The 22,169-nt window shown below is 41.6% G+C and overlaps 1 protein-coding gene across 3 annotated transcripts in view; it reads right to left on the bottom strand.

Annotated features, from left to right (window-relative positions):
- Rk (G-protein coupled receptor rickets) overlaps nucleotides 1-18,045 on the bottom strand; it is a 38,308-nt gene extending 20,263 nt beyond the window's left edge. For all 3 annotated transcript variants that reach the window (XM_076807073.1, XM_076807074.1, XM_076807075.1), the window contains exon 1: nucleotides 17,578-18,045. In XM_076807073.1, coding sequence (XP_076663188.1) covers nucleotides 17,578-17,810 — 233 coding nt within the window. In that variant the 5' untranslated portion in view covers nucleotides 17,811-18,045. The remainder of the gene's footprint in view (nucleotides 1-17,577) is intronic.
- Nucleotides 18,046-22,169: the final 4,124 nt, after the last annotated feature.

Genomic DNA, 22,169 nt, shown 5'->3' with positions numbered 1-22,169 from the left:
ATTAAAATGGCACTTCTTTTAATCAACTCCTCTTTGACAACTAACTATTAATTTATAAAAAGAGTGGCGTTGCTTAAGATTAATATAGTCTGGGGGAAAAACTCTGGGAACTATTAATACTAGACGCTACATAAGAATGTATTCTAAATTCTTAGAACATCCCATCATTGTAATTCTGATACAATTGGACCATTTTATGCAGAAACCTACCAACCCTTAAAATGGCAACAAAAAAATAGTCAAACACGGTACAGATCCCACAATTTTGAGATGTTTATTTTGCAAAAAATGATCAACCCACAGAAAAACTCTTACACTATACAATTCTTAAAATTGCCAAGCCGTAGTTCCATTTTAGGCTTAGAAAACAAAAACTACAGAATATTTAAAATAATATTAATTACACTACTCACTATTGGAGAACCCATTGAAAATCATTGCAGAACAATAACAAGAAATAAAATACACTCGATGGAAATAAAGCTACTTTTCTTTAACAATTGCAATCTTCAAACTAAATTTACTCAATTTCAGGAATCTATATCATCTCGTCAAAAATTCTGGAAAAATGAGAATTAATTTTCCTATTTGTCAGTCTGTATTTGCGAACTGGTAGAAGTAGAGGTCTTCCATTTGCCTGGGTGTGCTTGAAAGGAGAATCAACGAGACACCCTGCAGCCAGTGAAGAGCGCGGAGAACAGTTCTATTACGCGTTGGAAAGTTCCAGCACAGAGGTTCCATCGATTTCGTCCCCCCGGAGATAGGATCCAGTTGGAAATTCGTCTCTTGTTTATGGCCCGCCGTTTTTCACGGGCGCGCAACGGAAACTTTTGCCCCGCGTACATAAAAAAAAAACTTCTCCCCGTATGACAACGATCGCGCCACGAGTTTCTCTGTTATCTGCTCGAATTGAGTTCGCGATGGCGGGGACCAGCGAAACAAACACCTAGCCGTTTCGTTCTACATACTCCGTTCTGGCGGAGGGACGTCACGATGACGCGCGTATATGCGAGAGGGTTAATAAATAAATGGAGCAGAACCCCAAAATCCAGGAAAAGAACGGGGGCTGCTGAAATGGCGCATGCGAACGTGGCACTACCTCGATTTTTGTGAACGACAGCTCGGCCCTCCTTATTTAAAAAGTCACGTCTAGCATTTCGAGAGATCCGAGAAAAGTGAAGTGTTGCCATTTTCTTTGTGCCGTGCTTGTAGAAAAATAAATAAATTAGGCTGATTCCAGCTTTATTTAAATGTAAAAGACGTGTGGAACTTCAGACATTTTGACATTTTTTGAAAAATGGGGAAATAGGACATTTTAGGTGGGACATTTTAACTGAGGAAGGGTGGCTCGAGACTCTGTGTTCTGTGACGACGTGGTGTTTAGGGAGATTTGTTATTTGTTATGGGAGTGTTTAGTAGACGAAAGTAGTATGTAGCTACAACTTTTTTCTTTTTTATGAGGGACCAGAGTTAGTGATGCGCGATATTTATCGATAACTGTATATATCGATATGTATTTGTTATATTTTTTATCCATATTTCAAACATTAATTTGGCTAAAACATTGATAATTTTTATTGCACCTTCTTTCGCTTAAGCTGATTCAAGCTAATAATTTTCGGTCAGTAAAATTCAGTATTTATTTTTCATATTTTTATATTGAATGATACTCATGATGTTTCTTATTAAAACATAAATTCTAGTTTCCTTCATAAATATGATTTGAAGAGTAAATTACTCGTCCTGATTTTAATACTTTGAGTCTTAACGTAAACAGAATAATTTCTTAATATTATATAAAAATGTTGATCTTAGAAAATTCTTTTTAATCCGAAATGAGATTTTGTTGATTATATGTAGCTCATTTTTTAATTGGTAAGTTGACACGATCTGGCTACCGATATTATCAATACCCATACTTTTTCAATAATATATCTGATGCGTCGGTATTAAACGGAAAAATATAAGCATCATCGATAGTTGGAACCACTATCGCACATCACTAACCAGAGTCAAGTGGCATTAATACTCGCTAGGGAACTAAGTAGTTGTGTAGGTTTGTGATAGTAAACGTAGTTCTTTCATGAATCACCACCAAATGCCATCAATAGGATACTACATTTTCTTTTTGGATAAACTCCAAATCCCTAATGCGAAGTTATCTCATGTCATCACAAGGATCTTAAATCACACATGTGGTGGGTACTATATTCTTTCGCTTTATACAGTCGACCCAAGACAACTCGAAAACCTCTGTAAGTCGAAAATTTTCCCCATTCCCTTCCGCTTCCTACAAATCGAAAACTCCATGAGCCGAAACCTCTATAATTTATTTTGTAGAACCAATTAAATTAAAAATTTAAAATATTCACGTTTTTAGTATAAACTTAGTAAAGATTAGTTTCTAAAAATAAGATATTTTTCTCGAGCCTGTCGATGTTCTATTCCACACTAGTTCAACATTCCTACTATACTACTTGCTCATTCCCACCATGCTACAGTCGAACCTCGATAACTCGAAAACCTCTGTAAGTCGAAAATTTTCTTCATTTCCTTCCGCTCCGCTGTAAACACCTCTACAACTCGAAAACTCGATGAGCCGAAACCTCTATAATTTATTTTGTAGAACCAATTAAGTTAAAAATTTAAAAGATTCACTTTTTTAGTATAAACTTAATAAAGATTAGTTTTTAAAAATAAGATATTTTTCTCGAGCCTGCCGATGTTCTATTCTACACTAGTTCAATATTCCTACTATACTACTTGCTCATTCCCACCATGCTACAGTCGAACCTCGATAACTCGAAAACCTCTGTAAGTCGAAAATTTTCTTCATTTCCTTCCGCTCCGCTGTAAACACCTCTACAACTCGAGAACTTGATAATTCGAAACCTCTATAATTCGAAAATTTTTTTCCCTTCCCTTGAGATTCGAGTTATCGAGGTTCGACTGTACTTAATAATCCCATCAACACTATACTGCATTCTTTCCTTGGGAAAGCATCAAATCCCAAATGCAAAGCTACCCTATTTCGTCACAACTATTTCAAGTCACACCCACACCTAATAATACATATAGTATACATACTACGTTCTTTCTCTTAACAGCCCAGCTCCACGTCCCTCTTTTTACCCACCTAGCACCACCCATTCTTTTTCGTTAATTAAACATGATCCAGCCCACGTGTCGAGGGGGGAAAGGAATCGTTTCACCTGACCCCCAGGAAATTCGGCGATCTCGCGTTACTCGCCGGGCACATGCACGAGGACCGTGGCTTTTATTCCCCTTTCGCGTAAGCGTATCAGAGCCGCGGCTCGATATTCCAGTCACGCTCGCCACTGGTATCTAGAGTCACTTTGTTGCTGTCCGAGAAACTTTCGCCTGGAAACTTTAAATAAGCCCAGACACGTCGCGGGCACGAGCGCCGTCCCTCTCCTCCCTCCCTACTTTATCAAACACCCGCGCATCGGTGTCTCCCGCGATTCCGTTCGCACTCCTTTCCTCGTTTGCAACTAGTGTTCCTTCTCGAGAATGCATTCTCGAGAATTTCTCGAGAAATTTTATAATCGCTTATTTCTTTTTCCTCGAGAAATACTATAATTTCTCGAGAAACTTAAGACTAGGAAAATATTATAAATCTCATTTGTTTTCGTAAATGATCGCATTACTAGTTAATCGCGAACGTATAAACACATCTACAATTTATAATACATCTTATTTATAACATTAGAACCTATACGAATTCCAATAGAAAATCACAGTACAGAAGATTCGATATTATTAACTGTTGAAGGTGCTCTTAAATTCTTATTTAAAAATTTAGAAAAATTGTATACTGAATTAAATACCCAATGAGTTTCTTGTGGCTGTTAAAGAAGAAATATAGAAAAGAGGAGATAAGACTATTGTATCCCGTATAAAATTTTTGCACGATCCAGAATTTCTTCCAAAATGGTCAAGAGACGCATTTTTCATTTAACAGCCAAGATAGATTTATATAAAGCGTGAAAATATAACAGTAACAGATTTTGCCATAAAAAAGAAATAGATTCGCTGAGGCAACATTAGACGCACTGTGCTATTTAAAAATAAATTTTAAAACCAAAAAGTAATGTTTCGCTTTGTACACATTTTGTATTAAATAAGAAAAAATTACCAATTACATTTAATATCTATTGTTCCATTTACTCAAGCCAACAAGAGATTTGATATACCTAAAGATATCGAATTAAAACACCTATGATCAAAGACTTCTACTAAAATTTTATTCCAATATCTAGGAAGTACCCAAAGTATCTCAAAAAATTATTACCACCTCTGCAGACTTGAAAAACAAACTCAATCAACCAGGAACCCCAAAACAGTGAAGAATCGAAGCCACCAATCCAAAAGAATCTTTCCAGCGATCCAAATCTATCGCCACACGTGTACACCGAAATATGAATGGCCCTATTTTGAATATTTCAACGTTTCCTGAAAATCCCAGCCCCTTTGGCGTGGGCGTCGCGCTATGAATAGCAAATCTCCTTACACCACGTAAAATTTGAATATTAAAAAACGCGAAGATTATTCTACGAGAAACATACACCCGACTGCAGAATTTCAAAGCGTGCTGAATCCCCGCTGGAGTTTCAAAGGGTGGCAAAAAATTTGGATACGCTGTCCTAAGGTTTCGCGAGGTGTAGACATTTTTCGCGATCCACCCCCGCCCAACTGTCTTCGAGATGCGGGTGGAACGTCTGGCGTTATCACAGCTTAGTGTCGCGTTAAAATTCCGCCGCCGTGGGTGGCGAGGATACGGGCGAAGGAAACGCTGAGTGCCACGTCGCCTCCGAACTCCTCGACCCTGCAAACACCCTCGAAACGCTGGAGCTTTCCTCCCGAGCGAAAGCGTCAGCTTCAATTTCTCAGGACGCCTGGCCCCGTGATATTCGCTTCCAAGCACGAAACCTCTTATCCCGCCTTTGGCTCGCGAATCAGGGGAATGTGTCGCGCGGGCGCAATCCCATCGGATCGAATTGTATTTATGAAAGTGCCCGGAGAAGTTTGAATAAATATATTTTCTTATTTTTAACCGTTTTATTTATTTTATAATATTGTTGAGCTTCTGCGGTGTTGGGATATTATTATTGTATTCCCACCATAAATGAAAATACTTTAATCATTTCTAGATTTTAATTATTTTTTATTTTCTGTGACATTGGGCATTCGTTATATTTCCACCGTAGATAAAGAAAAATTAAATGGAACGCTAAATATCAAACTATGGCAGTGCTGAAAAGAATACCGAAAGCCTAAACTTTAAATAATAAATTGCAGCTGAGATATGGTGTACATCTTATTTCTATTATTCTTCAGAATTATTTAAATTATTATTTAACCACTGCGCTATATTATCCACCAAAGTGTAGGTACTTCGTAAGATTATGTTTGCTTAATTGAAAGGAAGAAAGAAGGAGGAACGTTCCGTTCTAATTGGTTGTTTCTTTCCCCGTTCCGCGAATTTATTTCTTAGCCACGAAGCCACGATTCCCCTATTTTCTTTACGAACGGAATGAGAATTTAGCTCGTCGTTGGCGTTGCTCGTTAGCGTCCGCCCCTGTGCCATTTTTACCGCGACAAAGTTTTAATTGCAGGCAAGTTTCGCGAGGAGCGCATAGGTCGAGGGTGTACGTCGATTCGCTGGCCATCCCTCGCCCTCCAGAGCGGGACTCGCGTTATTTTTCAGGTCAACAGGCCTACGCTCGTTTGCCCGGAATTCGAGCACGCAGCGATGCGGGGATAGGCACGAATCGGCACTCGTCAGACGAGAAAGGTTTTTAGTGAAATCCGATGATTATTCAGGCGGGGCACATTTGAATTGCAGAAATTGGTAAATTAAGGGGCGGTTCAGATAACTGGGGACTAATTAAGATGGCTGGTGACTAATGAAGGTATCAAGGGACTTATGAAGTTAGATAAAAGCTTGAGATACCTAAGCCTCTTGCATCTCTAATATTTGAGAGCTCGAGAGTTTATGAAGATGTCTGGGGACTTGGTGAAGCAGACAAGGACTTGCCGAGGTGCCTAGTGAGTTTTTGAGATACTTTGGGCTTGCTGTGATGTCTAATGCACGTATAGAGGTGCTTGAGACCTGTGATGGGACCGAAGATATTGCTTATCATGTCGCGGAATTCACTGAGATATCTGAAGACATAATAATGGAGAAATATTGAATTTTTTATTTTTAAATGTACAAGTGATTTATTCCAATATATTTATTTAATATATATGTAAAGGGACTGTAATTCCTTTAATTTAATTTGAATATCGCCGCGCTCTCTCGAGCGCTAATAAAGCAGAGCGTGCGAAGGACGAGAGAGTAAACAGAAAACAGTTGTGCACGTCGCAATTCACGCAGAGTAATTGTAAATTAAAGATATTAACAGAACTTGGAAATAGAGATTAACAGGGTGATTAGTGACATTAAATGTCGTTTCTTGATTACAGAGAAACTCAGTTTTGTTATTGTTAATCACCATCAACTACTCTGAAGAAATAACAACGCATTATACAGGGTGTCCCACTAAGGAGTGGACAGCGCGATATCTCTTAAAGTATTGTCGATAAAAATATAAAAAAAATAGGGAATTGCATGGTTCGAGGGGGCCCATTTATTAGCGCGAACGAATTTTGTTTTCGATTATTATTTTAAAAGATACGATGGTCAAGTTCGGTTTTTCAAATGGAACTATTTTTTTTGAAGACCTGAGTTGATAGTGCGTTCCAAGACAAATTTAATAAGCTTTAATGTATAGACTTTATTTCCACTGGTTTTTAAGATATTGCGCTTGCAAAATTACTGATTTTCACTGGAAGAAAACCCTCTGGAATGGCAAAAACCGGGGGCGGTCTTACTGGCGCCACGGGTGGCACTGCCTGTTGAAATGGATACTTACCTGCCAAAGGTCTACGCCAGAAATGGCAGGCCCAAAGGCTGGACAATTCTTTTCTTTTGACACAATCTGCTCCCTATGGTTGAAATTTAGTCTAGCAACTTTCACTCCTCCTAACCTAACCAATCCAACTTGCATCCCTCCCAAAAGAACCGGCCATCCGAGCGTAGAAGCAAGTGCGAAATAAAAGTAACGATGCGCTTCTCGATACCGCAGATGTACCTACCTAAGTAGCATTTCTGACGGAAAAGAATTGTCCAGCGTTTGGGCCTGCAAACCCTGTCGTAGACCTTTGGCAGGTAGGTATCAGTTTCAACAGGCAATGCCACCCGTAGCGCCAGTAAGACCGACCCCGGTCCTTCCTATTCCAGAGGGTTTTCTTCCAGTGAAAATCAGTAATTTTGCAAGCGCAATATCTTAAAAACCAGTGGAAATAAAGTGTATACATTAAAGCTTATTAAATTTGTCTTGGAACGCACTATCAACTCAGGTCTTCAAAAAAAATAGTTCCATTTGAAAAACCGAACTTGACCATCGTATCTTTTAAAATAATAATCGAAAACAAAATTCGTTCGCGCTAATAAATGGGCCCCCTCGAACCATGCAATTCCCTATTTTTTTTATATTTTTATCGACAATACTTTAAGAGATATCGCGCTGTCCACTCCTTAGTGGGACACCCTGTATATAATATGTATTATCAATTAAATTTATACTCTAATAGCATTGAACTTATAATATTAAATATTAAAATTATAAAAATTAAACTTTAATTTTCAATTGAAATTCGCATAAATGTCAAATTTTGAATCCTCCAATTAAATTTGAATGTAATCTATCTATATTTAAGAATTTATCCAGATGATACTTGAAACTTGAAAGTTTCCAGAGGTGTTAAGTCTGGAGAAGCTTTAATGTAATCCAATTTGGATTTAAAATCAAGAAAATTCGTTGTTTCATTGGTTTCTTGTTAATAAGGTCGGTTCGTTGGCCGTGAAGAATATGTATATTCAATTTACTCGGTGCTCCCTTGCAACTGCGATTAAGATCGCCAGCGGGGGAAAAAGTTATTGGGGTTTGAACGACCCACGGGCAGTTATCGTGCTCCTAAAGCAAGGATCGCGTGGCGTGTAATTACCGGAGAACATCATTGTCAGGGTCGGTAAGGTACCTTAAAGCCTACGTCGCCCCCCACCCCCGTTACCGAGTTAATCGTAAGGCTCTTTAGAAGCAATTTCGAGTTCAATTAGGGAACCCTCATTACTGTATATCGAGGTAGGATAGTACCGTGGAGCCTACTTGCAACTTCAATTTGCTGATTTCATTAAAAGGAGAAAGGCGCTTTAACGAAATAGCTGATCCGAGAAGTCCAGCATTGCTTATTGGCAATTGGAATGATGGAGAAATTGAATCGTGGAGTCCCATTGCTTGTTAGAAGCAACACATAATCTGAGGCCCAGAAGTCCCAATGCTTATTTGGAAAAGTGGAGAATCTGAGACCCAGAAGTCCCAAGGTTTATTTGGAAAAGTGGAGAATCTGAGACCCAGAAGTCCCAAGGTTTATTTGGAAAAGTGGAAAGTCTGAGGCCCAGGAGTCCCAAGGTTTATTTGGAAGTGTCGAGAATTTGAGGCCCGGAAGTTTCAATATTTATTTGAAAAAGTGAAGAACCTGAGGCCCAGAAGTTTCAATATTTATTTGGAAAAGTGAAGAATCTGAGGCCCAGAAGTCCCAATTCTTATTTGGAAAAGTGAAGAACCTGAGGCCCAGAAGTTTCAATATTTATTTGGAAAAGTGAAGAATCTGAGGCCCAGAAGTCCCAATTCTCATTTTAAAAAATGAAGAATCTAAAACCCAGTAGTTCCAGTGCTTATTTCGAAAATACAGAGTCTGAGGCCCACAAGTGCCACTGCTTATTACAAAAAACAGAGAACCAGGCCCAATAAGTCCCACTGCTTACAAACAGCGGTACAGTTCGAGCAAAAAGATCTACATATTCGACAAATAGCATTTCCAGCAGACATTCCTTAATCAAAAGGTATTCAAACGTAAAGCAGATTAATTAACTTTTCACAAATCTGATAGACATTCGCGATCAGGACCATTCAAGCAGCGCGTGTGCCCAACGCGATCTCGTTTCCAAGCGCGGCCCCAGGAAAGTGATGTATCCGGTACAGATGTGACACGAATATTTCCGGATTACAGTGTGTCTCGATTGGCCAACCCCCTCGACATTCCTTCGACTCCTCGGCAATCTTCCTCGTTGCTCCGCGGGTCTCTCCCAATTCGAACGTGAACAACGCATACGAGCCTCGGTGGATTTCGCATTTCCCCCGCGTTCCATAGCCCCACACGACCCATATCGCGACACCTCGCACGAACGGAATTTGGCGCGGGTCCCTTAATCTCTTCAAACTGATTCACACGCGGAATTGCTTGCGTTTTTTTTTTATCGCTGATTCACCAGCTATCAACGAATTGCTACGTAATTGATTCTTTAAGTTGATTCGTGTGATTTTGGGTTTCATGATTAGTGGTATCCTAGGGAGTGGTGTTTTTACGTACTACTAAGTACTTGCGTGATATTTGAGTGTGAGAGTTTTGTGGCAACAATTAGTGCTACTATGTATGTATTTAGCTGACAATGGACTGTGTTTTGAGTGTTAAAAAAACAATTTTGGCGCTAAAAAACAAGTATAAAAAATTGCCAGACAATCAAGAAGGTGGATAACTAATTGTTCCTCGAATTGGAAGCTCTTAGTTATACGATCGTGGATTAAAGAAGCTTTGGTGTTGTACCTTTGGTGTTATTAGAACGGAGACGTATTGCACATTCAGTATCACATAGTCGTGTGAATTCTTAATCTAGGGGGGAAATAAAGTAGTGCCCAACCAGAAGGAAGGCAGCAAGAAAAACCCATGAACCGCTCCACCTGACACACTACCAACTGAGCTACTCAGTGGTCATTTTTACAATACCTATATTCACAATAATTATTTGTACCCCGATTTTTTATTAGATGAGGGATTTCCTAACTAACGTCCTACTAGGTACGTGGTATTTCATTTCAGCCTTAGAAACGTGGTACTACGTGATCCTTGGATGACTTCCAGCTGGAGTGGTACCTACTGTATAATTTTGCACTTGCAATGGAATCTTTAATTTGTTGACTGACTTACTAGTACTAGGTGGAGTATCAGATTTTTGTTGCAAACGGAGTACATTAGAGGAGTTGTATTTTGGATAATATTGTATAATTTTTAATTACTTGAGGGCTCCTTAATTTTTTAACTGACGTGCTACTACGTGATATTTAATTCCGTCACTACGAACGTAGTACTATACAATTAAACAATATACTATGCAATTATTTACTTATAAGGAACAGGTATACCGTTCGTTAATCAACTTCATTGATAGTATATAATAACGTAGTGCTATGCGACCTCACTACAAAATTGGTCCCCTATTATTAAACGTAAAAATAGCCCGAGAGCGTTGCCATGCAAGCGCTGCTCGAAAGTCAGATCATACGGGATAATAATAAATATTTCGAAATATTCCTTTTCCGTGCAAGCAAATGAATTGAATTTGGCAACGACCGGTGGAATTACTTTCACAATAACGTCATGTACACGTGATCCGCGTCACGAACGTGACTGGCGTGATTGATAGTTCTCTTTGATGCCCCTGGATTCCCATCTATCGGCCACAAAATCGCGAATAATAATTCTGTAAACCCTGCTGTACAAAAGCGGGCACGCGAGACCCTCGTAATTAATGCGAATCGAGCGGGAATTATTTCAGGGGATTATATCGAGTCGGGAAACTAAATGCTTTGCTAACTTACAAGGTCCTGTCGAGGTCAGAATGTATACTGTTGGAAAACAGGGTGGTAATAATGCGCTAATAAAATTCTAGAGTAGAAATCTTCTATTTTTATAGAAATGAATTAGACGTCTTATAGAAGTTTAATTGGATGCTAACTGATTTTTTATAATGCCTGTTAGAGGTCTGATTAGATATTAATTGGGTTAAATGTAGTTAATAAAATCGTGGGGAAAACGTTCAATGGAAGTTTCAGGTTTCAGGACCATATATACCACAGTGGCTCTCGAACGGAGGGAAAAGTTCGCGCAAAGAAGCTCTCTGACTCGACAACTTTCTTAGGGTACCTATTCAGAGGGCGAGAAAAAGGGGCCCATTGTATAAAGCAAAGGCCGTGAACAAAGGAAAGCTTTCGGTGGAATATCAGCCCCCGAGAGTCAAGCAGAACGTGTATTCATAGAAGGGATGGATTTTCGATGTCACGGGCAGTCATTGTATCGAAGGCACTTCGACGTCTTCTGGCATTGAGAGGAAAGCGATTATTGTTTCTTAAATAGACAATAGACTCGAAACTATTCTTAGAGTACTCTGAGAATATCTTCCAATATTCTGACCCTTTAACCCTTATATGGAATTTGCAAAGTTACACGGGTAAGTAAGTAACTTTGGGTCAAAGTAACCCAATATCGCAGAATAAGGTCGAGAATCGCTGATTTAGGGAATTTTCGCAATTCTCGACCTTATTCTGCGATCTTTAAACGTTTGTAGCTCCGAGCAACGTTAACCGATTATTCATGAAATTTTAGGCACGTCTACAACTTACTGCAATCTACAAACGGGTTTTTTTTTTTAATTTTCATTACAAGCTCACAAAAAAAAGTTTAAAAATCGACCTTTACTATTCTCCTCGCTATTCCAACCAAATACATTTTTGTTCAAAACGACGAAACACGTCAGTTAGCAAACTAACCCTTCTAGCTTCTCAAAAAAACTCAAGTTGTTTGGACCAATTCTAAAAAAGTTATGCGATTTTAAAAAGTGTCCGCATATTAATGCGAGTCACTGTATATCCAAATTTCCTTACAAGGAGTTATTCAGTTACTAGCATCGAAGTGAAGAGGGATGAAAAAACTAGCCAATTCTATTCTGAGCTGGAAACGACGATGTTGAAGTTGAAAACAAATTTGCAAGAACTCTTTCTTCTTTTTAATTATGTGCGCAGAATTTAAGAACCGCTACTGTACACCATTCGTAATCAGATAATCACAATACTATTATTCAAAAGTTCGCAAATCTAGGAATTTCTGTATCCCAACTCCACAGAGAAGTTACGAGTCCAAAGGATAGTATCCTTAGGGTACATCCGCAGTCGCTGGAAGCATCCACGGCAGTGAACATATTAATAAAGAGCAGAAAGAGTCCAGCAGTGATAGCCTCGACTCGCCCCGAAGGAACACCACCGATTAGGTACTCGTAAGGTCCGGTTCGCTTCAAGTGGTAAGAATATCGTCGGAACTAGCCCCGAGAAGAACGCGGGCGACGTTGCATAAATATTCCAAATGGGGGTGAGGACGGGAGCCCGCCGCTGGCAGCGGTCCCCGTGATCAACAGTTGCTCCATTTATTACATAAAGACAGTAGCAGCATCAGCCCTTTCAGCGGCCGATATCTCTCGGCGCGTCGGTGGCGGCCGATTAATCTCTAGCTTGGGGAAGAATAAATCACGGCCGGTTTAAAATCGCCCCGCTGGGTGCACGCCGGCGACCAACCGAAATATTTATAGAAAACGCGACGAAAGGCAGCCGCTGGCGCTGGGGAGGAGGGTGCACGCGCCCCGGTGCCTCCGCGCGAGCTCGAACTCTTCATTCATCCTTTCGTCGAACGATCGTAAACATTTCTCTCGTTAATTGCTGCAGCTCGCGGTGGCAATTCGTTCTAATCACTCCTCATCCTTCCACGCTTCCAACGTCAAGGTCGTTTGGAATCCAATCAATTTTGGGTGCGCGAGGAGCGAGGTAAAGTTGTGGTAGGATTACCGCTGTCGTTGCTGCAAACTCTGGAGGACTATCAGTGGGTCTTGGTGGCTGTGAATAATTTCCAATAACTATCAATAGCTAGAAACAGGTATCGATGGTCGTCAGTGACTGTCTATGACTATCAACAGCCATCGATTGCTACGAATAACTATCAATAACCACCAACAGCTATCGATAACTCTTAATAGTCATCAATAACCAATAACTCTTGTCGATGACTATCAGTAATAATTATCAGTGCTAACCACTGGCCATCTACAACTAGAACTGAATAAGGTCGATAACATTAATTAGAATACATGAAATACAACAATTATGTAACAAGGCGAAGTTTGAATTAACTAGTACTCGCAAAGTATCGAGCTAATATTGATGCAGTGTTGAATGGGACCACCGGGGCATCGTCGACTTTCGAATAAAAAAAAGATCGTCAAAATCGGTCCATATGCTGAGGAGTTATGCGGGGACAAAAAAATACATACGCGTCGAATCTATAAGCTCCTCCTTTTTTAACCGACTTCAAAAAGGAGGAGGTTATAGATTCGACTCGTTTGTATTTTTTTTGTGAAGTCGGTTACAAAGTACCTCAGCTATGAAAACTTCAAAAACTCAACACTTCGCAAATTAACTGGCAATCGCGTCTTGGACCCCTATACGGTCGCCATATATAACAGGCACTTCCGTTTCCTGCATCGATTAAGCATAGATGTGAATTACAATACGTACATTGCGTGAAAGAAATATAGTGAACTACAAAACACAATGGTAAGTATAAACGAGTCTAACAGTTATACACTTAGAGTTCCAGGATTTTTTCCTCATTGAAATTGTAAATTTTATTTACTTACAATTTATGCATACATACCACCAAAATGGCCGACAAAGTATCCAAAGTCTTAGGTGGCCACTATGGTGGCCAGCCCGGCCCTCTAAAGGTTAAGGATACCACTATACTTCGAGGAGTTGACTGTACGCCTTGCATTCAATACACGTGCAGAACCGCCTGCTCCATCTAGCAGACCTTCCACATATATCATTGCACGCGCAACAAAGATTCTACAGCGTGTACTGGCCACCACCAAACCGAGAAGTCCCGCTATACCGCAACGTCCTCCTACAAATCGAGCAATTAGCCTAACAAGAGCACACCATTTCCTGAACGATTTACTGACCGCTGAGAATCAATAACGCCCGATAATTCCCGGCGACTCGCTCACCGGCCCTAAGCAGCGCGCAAATTAATCTCGACGACTCCGTCGATTAATCAGCCCGCTCGCCAGCCAGAAGATAAATTACACGGCCACGCTTTTCGCGTGCCCTTCCCTCTAGCGGTGTCCCCCCGCGTTCTGCCGTCGTCGAATCGATCTTCGAAGAAGCGGGAGGGGGGAGGGGGGGCAGGGGGCACTGTGTTTTGGAAGACACCGGGTGGGATCGCCTCGACGCGATCGTCGCGACGATATTCCAAGAAGCACGTGGAGGGGAGCATATCGAGTGGCTGCATAACTCCTGTTGTTTCCTTGATCCTAAATGGCGTTCTATAAAATATCGACTGTCTTCGGGGCCGAGAAGGATCAACCTCCGGGTATGTAGGTCGCGGCGTCATCGTGCTTGTACGGATTATGCTTCATACCTTTTGCCTTTAGGAGATGCCGGTTACATCGCGCGCGTATCGCCTTCCTTTATTCTTGGAGCTATTCCTCTCAAGGTGCAGCGCGGCGATGCCGCTCGAGAGGCTTTATTTTTATAATCACTCGATAAGAACGCGTTTTGATGGTTATTGCTTTGGCCTCCGGCGTAGGGGGCGCGAGCTTGTGAAAGTTACAGATATTTGTAGCTTCTGCGTCCAGCAAAGCAAGTTCCAAGTAGGAAAGTTCAGAGGATCGAAGATTCCGGGGGGATCGCAGTGTTCGATTCAAGTTTTGATTATAAATTCAGCCTACTCTGTTTCTATAACTATGTTAAAGTTTCGAGGGAGCTAGCGAGAACAAGAGTTCTTCCTATTACTATTGAAATTTTGGAATGTCTTCTTATACTTTCTGGAAGTTTTCCTTTTGCAGAACTTCAAAGTTAGTTTCTCTGTATTATTATTATTATTATAATTATTATTATTATTATAATTATTATTATTATTATTATTATTATTATTATTATTATTATTATTCAACGTCTTTATTGCAAAACAAACATAGCAGATTACAATGACAAGAACGTAAACAAAGACAATAGCAAAGGCGAAGTTCAGTCAGTGACTGTTTTTCAACTTAACCTAAGTCTGTATAATGTGTATTATTCACAGAATATCAGTCCCTTAATTATTCAAGAGAGTATCACTCATTGGACCACCATATTTGAATAATCTAGCTCGTAGGCCCCCCCAGGAGTCTGAATCTAATCTAAATCTAATCTAACTTACAGACTCTCGTTAAATCGACGTTTCCCTGGTACGCAGTATTCTAGTTATATTCCGCCTCTCAATTTTAGACCGGAGCACGCTCGACGCAGATATAACGCCAGTTTTATTGTGATTTTAATTTATGTCGCCCCTTGTAAAAGTGTCGGTCGCGCAGTTACCCTACCCCGTTCCGAGACATTCGCGCGGAACACGCATTTCGGGAGGTTAGGATTGACCCAGAAAGAAAAAAAAAAAAAAGGAGGGAACACGAAAATAAAAAAACCAAACGGAAATAGACAGCGCGCAGTAGCATGCACTGGATCGGGCCCGAGTGCACGGAAACTACGACCAAGTGTCCCGTGAAATACTTTCGGAAGGAATCCAGGCCAGAAAAAAGTCGCGATCGCTTGTCGTTCGTTTTTCCGCGCGGTTTCGCGCCGGCCCCGGAAGATTCCGCGCGACCGTCATATTATTATATGCAAATTGCAAACGTCGCCATTTAGTCCCTGACCGTGCGGCGACGCTTTTCTTTTGCTTCCACGGGTTGATTGCCGTGAGTACCATTCCTGGTAGATAGTACTCTTCCAGATTAATACGGCGAGAGAACTACTAGTGCGTAGCTACTAGTGGAGATGGAAATACTAATGTGTATCTACTAGTGGCGATGGAAACACTAGGGTGTAGCTACTAGTGGCGATGGAAACACTAGTGCGTAGCTACTAGTGGCGATGAGAATACTAGGATGTAGCTACTAGTGGCGATGAAAGCACTAGGGTGTAGCTACTAGTGGCAATGGAAACACTAGGGTGTAGCTACTAGTGGTGATGAGAATACTAGGGTGTAGCTACTAGTGGTGATGATAATACTAGGGTGTAGCTACTAGTGGCGATGAGAATACTAGGGTGTAGCTACTAGTGGTGATAAGAATACTAGGGTGTAGCTACTAGTGGCGATGAGAATACTAGGGTGTAGCTACTAGTGGTGATGAGAATACTAGGGTGTAGCTACTAGTGGGGATGAGAATACTAGGGTATAGCTACTAGTGGTGATGAGAATACTAGGGTGTATCTACTAGTGGCGATAAGAATACTAGGGTGTAGCTACTAGTGGCAATGGAAACACTAGGGTGCAGCTACTAGTGGCGATGGAAATACTACTGTGTAGCTACTAGTGGCGATGGAAACACTAGTGCGTAGTTACTAGTGGCGATGAGAATACTAGGGTGTAGCTACTAGTGGCGATAGGAATACTAGGGTGTAGCTACTAGTGGCGATGGAAGCACTAGTATGTAGCTGCTAGTGGCGATGAGAATACTAGGGTGTAGCTACTAGTGGCGATAGGAATACTAGGGTGTAGCTACTAGTGGCGATAGGAATACTAGGGTGTAGCTACTAGTGGCGATGGAAACACTAGTATGTAGCTGCTAGTAGTGATACAGCTACATACTAGAAATTAACGTGTTAACCATCGTTTTGCAATCCCCAAAGCACAAACACGCAAGCAACGGTGGAAAGAAAAGTGAGAAAGATGCGATGCTCTGCAATTTACAAGGATATTAGCGATGGCACTAGCGACATCTTTATTATACCCGCACATGCAGGTGCAGGACGTGGGTAGGCGAGCGAAAGTAAAAACGCACAATGGTACGACGAGTGGCATCTAGCAACTTGTTTTGAAATCTGACACTGAGCGTGCGAAAACACGGATAGAGGGAGAACTGACTGGTTATAAAGAGAGAAAGGGACAGCAGGAGCGAATATGTGGACTAGATTTCAATTTCGTCAGATGCCTCTGACCCAGAAGCGATCCCGGGTACGGGCAGTTGCCCGCGAGTTATCCGCGTCGAATTTTCATTCAATCGCCGATGACATTCTAGAAGCTCCCCGATTGCAAGGCCCCGGACACTTTCATGCCATTTAAACACTTCAAGACCGAAGTTTGCGCGACCTTCGCGCGGCCAAAGCGCTTGAAAAGTTGCGAAAGAGAGAAAGAGAGACGACCGGGCGACCGTTATTAGCTTTCGATGCATCTCGAATGCTTTCTACGTTAAGTTGACACACCATTACGTGACCCTTGACACAATATCACTTGACCGTGCCACTACGTGATTCGTAATTTAATGGAAACGTGCTAACGAGCCTTAACTCAATCGTTACTTAAAACGAACCCTAAAAGCATTCCTCTTCATCACTTTCTAACTAATAACAGTTAAACTTCTCAAACTCCATCACAATAACGCGACTCCTACTACCTCGAGCAAAAAAAATAGGCAAAGAGAGTAAGAAGAACCGATAAACTGTCTAACCGCCGTAGACTCTCCCGATTTCAAACGCCCCGAAATCCCCGCGCAAAATTCTCCCCCACGCAAAGAGGCAACTGCGTACTCACAAGATCGTCAGATTCCCGGTGGATGGAAGCACGGCGGAGCCGAGGGGCTCCAGGATGGACAGGAAGCCAGCCCCGCGGCAGGTGAACTCTCGTCCGTCGGCGGTGACGTTGCAGGTTTCCAGGACGGCCGGCCCTCTCCAGGACACCGGCTGCTTCTCGGCAGAGCAAATCTGACAGAGCAGCATCGCCAGGACGACAGCAGCAGCGGTGCCGCGGCAGGACTGCGTGCACATGGCCGGCCAGCTTTCGACAGCTCTTTCCCTGCCACCGGAGTCGCCGCGCCCAGGGCACGTCCTCACTTCACCACATCGTGACCGGTCGCGCGTCAAAGAGCCGCGTCTTGCCGAGAGGACGTTTCGCAACGGTGGGAACCGCGGCGTGTTTGGTAGCTTGCGAAGCTCGCGGAACAGGCAACGCGTGCGCACTCGCCCTTCGAATCGACTCGACGAACAGAACCGCGCGCCACGGGATACACTCACCGACTGACAGCGCGGCTACGTGCGTAACTGCACCCTTCGTCCCCCCCACCGCCCGCCGCGATCACCACCGGCAGCCAATCAACTTTCTCCGCGCTTGTTCCGCAGATCGCGACCGCACTACAAGCTCCCGTGCAATCGGCGCGATCTGCCGTATATAGAGATCCCATCGATCCTGGTGATTTTCGATTTTGTATAGTCTTGTGACTTCGAGCTTCTTTGGAGGTTAGGTTCGATAGGTGAAGAGGTTAATGAAGTTTGGTTGAAGATTGAGTGCATTTGCTTCAGTGAAGTGGTAACGAGGGAATATTTTCAATTCGGAAATTCTGATTTCAGTGAACCTTACCGGGAATGTGGAGGGTATTGGAGTATGCAAGGAGTAAATTCTTTTTTTATGAGGAGATTCACTCAGAAGGGGTGAAGTAAAGTTATCGCGTTTCTTCATCTTCGTTTTTTTAATATAACTTTGCAACGGCGCGAGATGGAAGAAAACTTGGAATATAATAATTGTTCAGTTTTTTATGCTCAGTAATACTACCGAAAGAAAAATGAAGTTATATTGCAAAATTTTTACGGAAAGTTACGAAATGCGTGAAAACTTTATGCAGCTGATTTCACCCCTCTAGAGTGAATTTTAGCAAAAAAGAAGAATTCACCCTTGTGTACTACAATGTGATCTACGTTCACGTGTGATTTTATTAAAATCAGAATTTTCGGGTTGAGAATATTTCTTCGTAAATTGGCGGCGTGTTAGGTTGATTCCTGTTTGTGAAAGGATCACTGAAAAGACGAAAACAGTTGACAGTTGACAGTTTAGGATTATAGTTTGAAGAATTAGTCTTTTGGGGGTGAAATTTGGCGGCTATCGTTTGAAATTTAATAGTTCTACATTGGCAAAGGGGAGAGTATTGGAACATGTACGATCTGAGATAAAGTGCGGGAGATAATTATCGGAAGATAAGATAACATAGGTAACAATGAGTTACTGTTATCATATTTCAGATAATTTGGGTAAATAAGTTTTTCCAACGAAATGGGAATTTAAAGTGCTTCGAATACGAGATATTAAAATGAGAATTCAAATACGAGTTACGCAAAGGCTCGGTAATAAGATTCCCTAGGTGGTTCCTTGTAAAAAGTTTTAAATAATTTCGACTTTTTTTAACAGTCATATATTTTTCAAGCTAACTAAATAATTCTCGAAATAATATATCAAATTCATGGCTAAGTATTCAGCAGTTAATTACACATAGATATTAAAATAACTTCTGCTTTAACAAATCCTAAAATTTGATACCCCATTGCAAATAAAATTTAAATTACAACTCAACATTTTCTCTCTCTACGCGCCAAAATATTTTTAAAAGCTGTCGAAAATGACATGCAGCGCCATCTCTGGTTCACTTATGGAAACATCCAAGCCCAGACGAGGTATAGGATAGACCTATCACGTTATGGATATTCGTGTCGCCACTCAACTGTGTTACCGACCCATAATTTGAGGACTGAAGGTAGTGGCACAGACGAGGTATAGAATAGACCTATCAAGCAATGTATTTTTGTGTCGCCGGTTTAGGGGGTCCTAGGACCCCCTTGCCATTTTAGTGTCGCATGCAACGTTACCGGTGAAGTCTCAAAACAGATTGTAACGCTACGCGTGGTAGGAACTAGAATTAAGCACGAGTAAAACTAGTTTATGTTTTGAGAGTCAATGCCCGCGATTTACAAATGTTTCTGTTAGAGTAACAATTTAAAAATCGTCTTATGAACATATTCCGTTCAACGGAAGAGAACGGAGGAAGAAAATAAAACGATATCGCATTCGTCTTTTAACCTTGCTGTCCTATTTCGGTTTATTTAACGCAAAATAAATTTATTTAACATACAAATTTATATAAACAACAACATTATCTGTGGAAGACATGCTTTCACGATGTAACGTGGAATACCTCGCAAAGGAATTGTAACTTTGTATATTTCAATAAAATGCTGAAGCAGAGACGACTTTAAAAATTGTGAAAAACTCAACAGTTCCAGTATCTCGCTGAAATATTCCAACTTGCACTTATTCTTCCATCTTAACAATATATTCGTGTTCTGGGGTTCGGTAAGAACAATCGAACAACATTTTAAGTTACATAGTATTGCAAGTTAAAGAAATTCTTATATACGACTAGAATATTTGACAATCGCAGCCATCGGCTCGGTTCTCACCGATTACCAGGTCTCACCGCGAGGAGGTTGCTGCGCTTGGAGACCCGTAGAGAGATAGATGGAATCAAAGTTCCATCGATCTCCCTGTACATGAAGCCTACTAAACCAAAGAGATGGATGGAAACAAAGTTCCATCGATTCCTTCGGTTTAGATATAGAATCTAGGGAACTGCCAAGCAATCACTCGATTAAAAGAAATTCAGGATAGAAGGAAAGGCGAAGGGTAAGCATGAAACGAGTATTGGACGGCGCAGTTCCTACCACCCTGCTGTCCAAGTCGAAAGGGAAAAGCGCTCGGCGCCTCCCAGACGATTCCTGTTGCTCCGATGCGACTCGTCAGGAGCAAACACTTGACCTGACTCAAGCCGTCCAACACGGAGATTGGGTAATCGAACCGGGTGACTTACGCAGGCAGTGTACCAAAAGGTGCACCCCCTACGCCCGAAACTTTTCCCTTTGGACAAGAACACCAAGGGATGAAACCGATCCACCCATACCGATTCCATGCTCAGTCACTTGCTTCCGCAAACGGAAGCAGCGGTAACCTCCTCATCACAGATGAGGAGCCAATAAACGAACAACATAGTTAATGATTTAGTGACTGCTTGGCAATTTTACATGGGACCTTAAATACTTCATACTATAATAAATTAGCCTAACCTACCTTAGATGTCTTCTTTCACTGTCACTTTGCACGATCACTTTTCACTATCACTTTTCACTAGTTTCTTTTTAAATATATCGCGTTATTAACTCCATTCCCCGAGTAACGGTGAACCTGAAAAGCTGAAACAATCAACTACTATATATTAGTAACGGTGTGGTCGGCCTGGAAAGAAATTAAGGAAAAGCTTATTGAGTTAGAGACGATCGAGATAATTTCGACCAACAGCAGAGCACGCACGAGCATGCAAAACCACCGCAGAGATAAGTACTTGAAGGAAAGAGTGACAGTTGTCACAAAAAACCATCGAAGACATAGACGAGATGAAATGAATCAGGGAAAACTATCGAAGACATCGACGAGATGATATGAATCAGGGAAAACCATCGAAGACATCGACGAGATGAAATAAATCAGGAAAAACCATCGAAGACATGAAATGAATCAGGGAAAATCATCGAAGACATCGACGAGATGAAATGAATCAGAGAAAACCATCGAAGAAATTCACGAAAATGAAATAAATCATTTAAACCCATCGAAGAAATGCATGAAATAAAATAAATCATGCAAACCCATCGAAGAAATACACAAAATAGAACGACTCGCGCAAAATTCTCGAAAGTATGCATGGAAATAGGACAGATGATGGATTTGACATTCGCAAAACAATAAAATTTTAAATGACTTACCGAACCCCAAAATTTCATCAGCACCAAGCGAATAAACGAACCCAGGCCAGAGGGGTGAGAGGCTGGCGGAAGAACCAGGGTTGAAATCCTGACCAGGTCCACAGCAAGTTCAGCAGCTCCGGGGGGAGAGGGAGGAAGAACCAGGTCCCCAGGAAGTCCAGTGGATCCAGGTGGCTCGGCAGCTCCAGGGGAGAGGGGGAGGAAGAACCAGGTCCCCAGGAAGTCCAGTGGATCCAGGTGGCTCGGCAGCTCCAGGGGAGAGGGGGAGGAAGAACCAGGTCCCCAGGAAGTCCAGTGGATCCAGGTGGCTCGGCAGCTCCAGGGTTCCCGGAGGTCCTTAAAGCCCGGAGGACCGACGACAACTGAGTACATGAAGATCTGTGAGCTCCTTATGTAGACTTCGAGGAATGATGTCCCCCGATGAAAACAAGGTCGACGGTTAGTTACAATTGCGAAATCCAGCGAATTCTTCGGCAAAAATGGATTTTCGGCTAAAATATCCATTCCAGTGGCTATTGCTGTGACAAATAATGTTAACAACATTTA

This window comes from Andrena cerasifolii, chromosome 2, assembly GCF_050908995.1.
Source record: "Andrena cerasifolii isolate SP2316 chromosome 2, iyAndCera1_principal, whole genome shotgun sequence".
NCBI lineage: Eukaryota > Metazoa > Arthropoda > Insecta > Hymenoptera > Andrenidae > Andrena > Andrena cerasifolii.
Note: the sequence above shows the minus strand (reverse complement) of the source record. Positions and strands in the feature narration are given on the sequence as shown.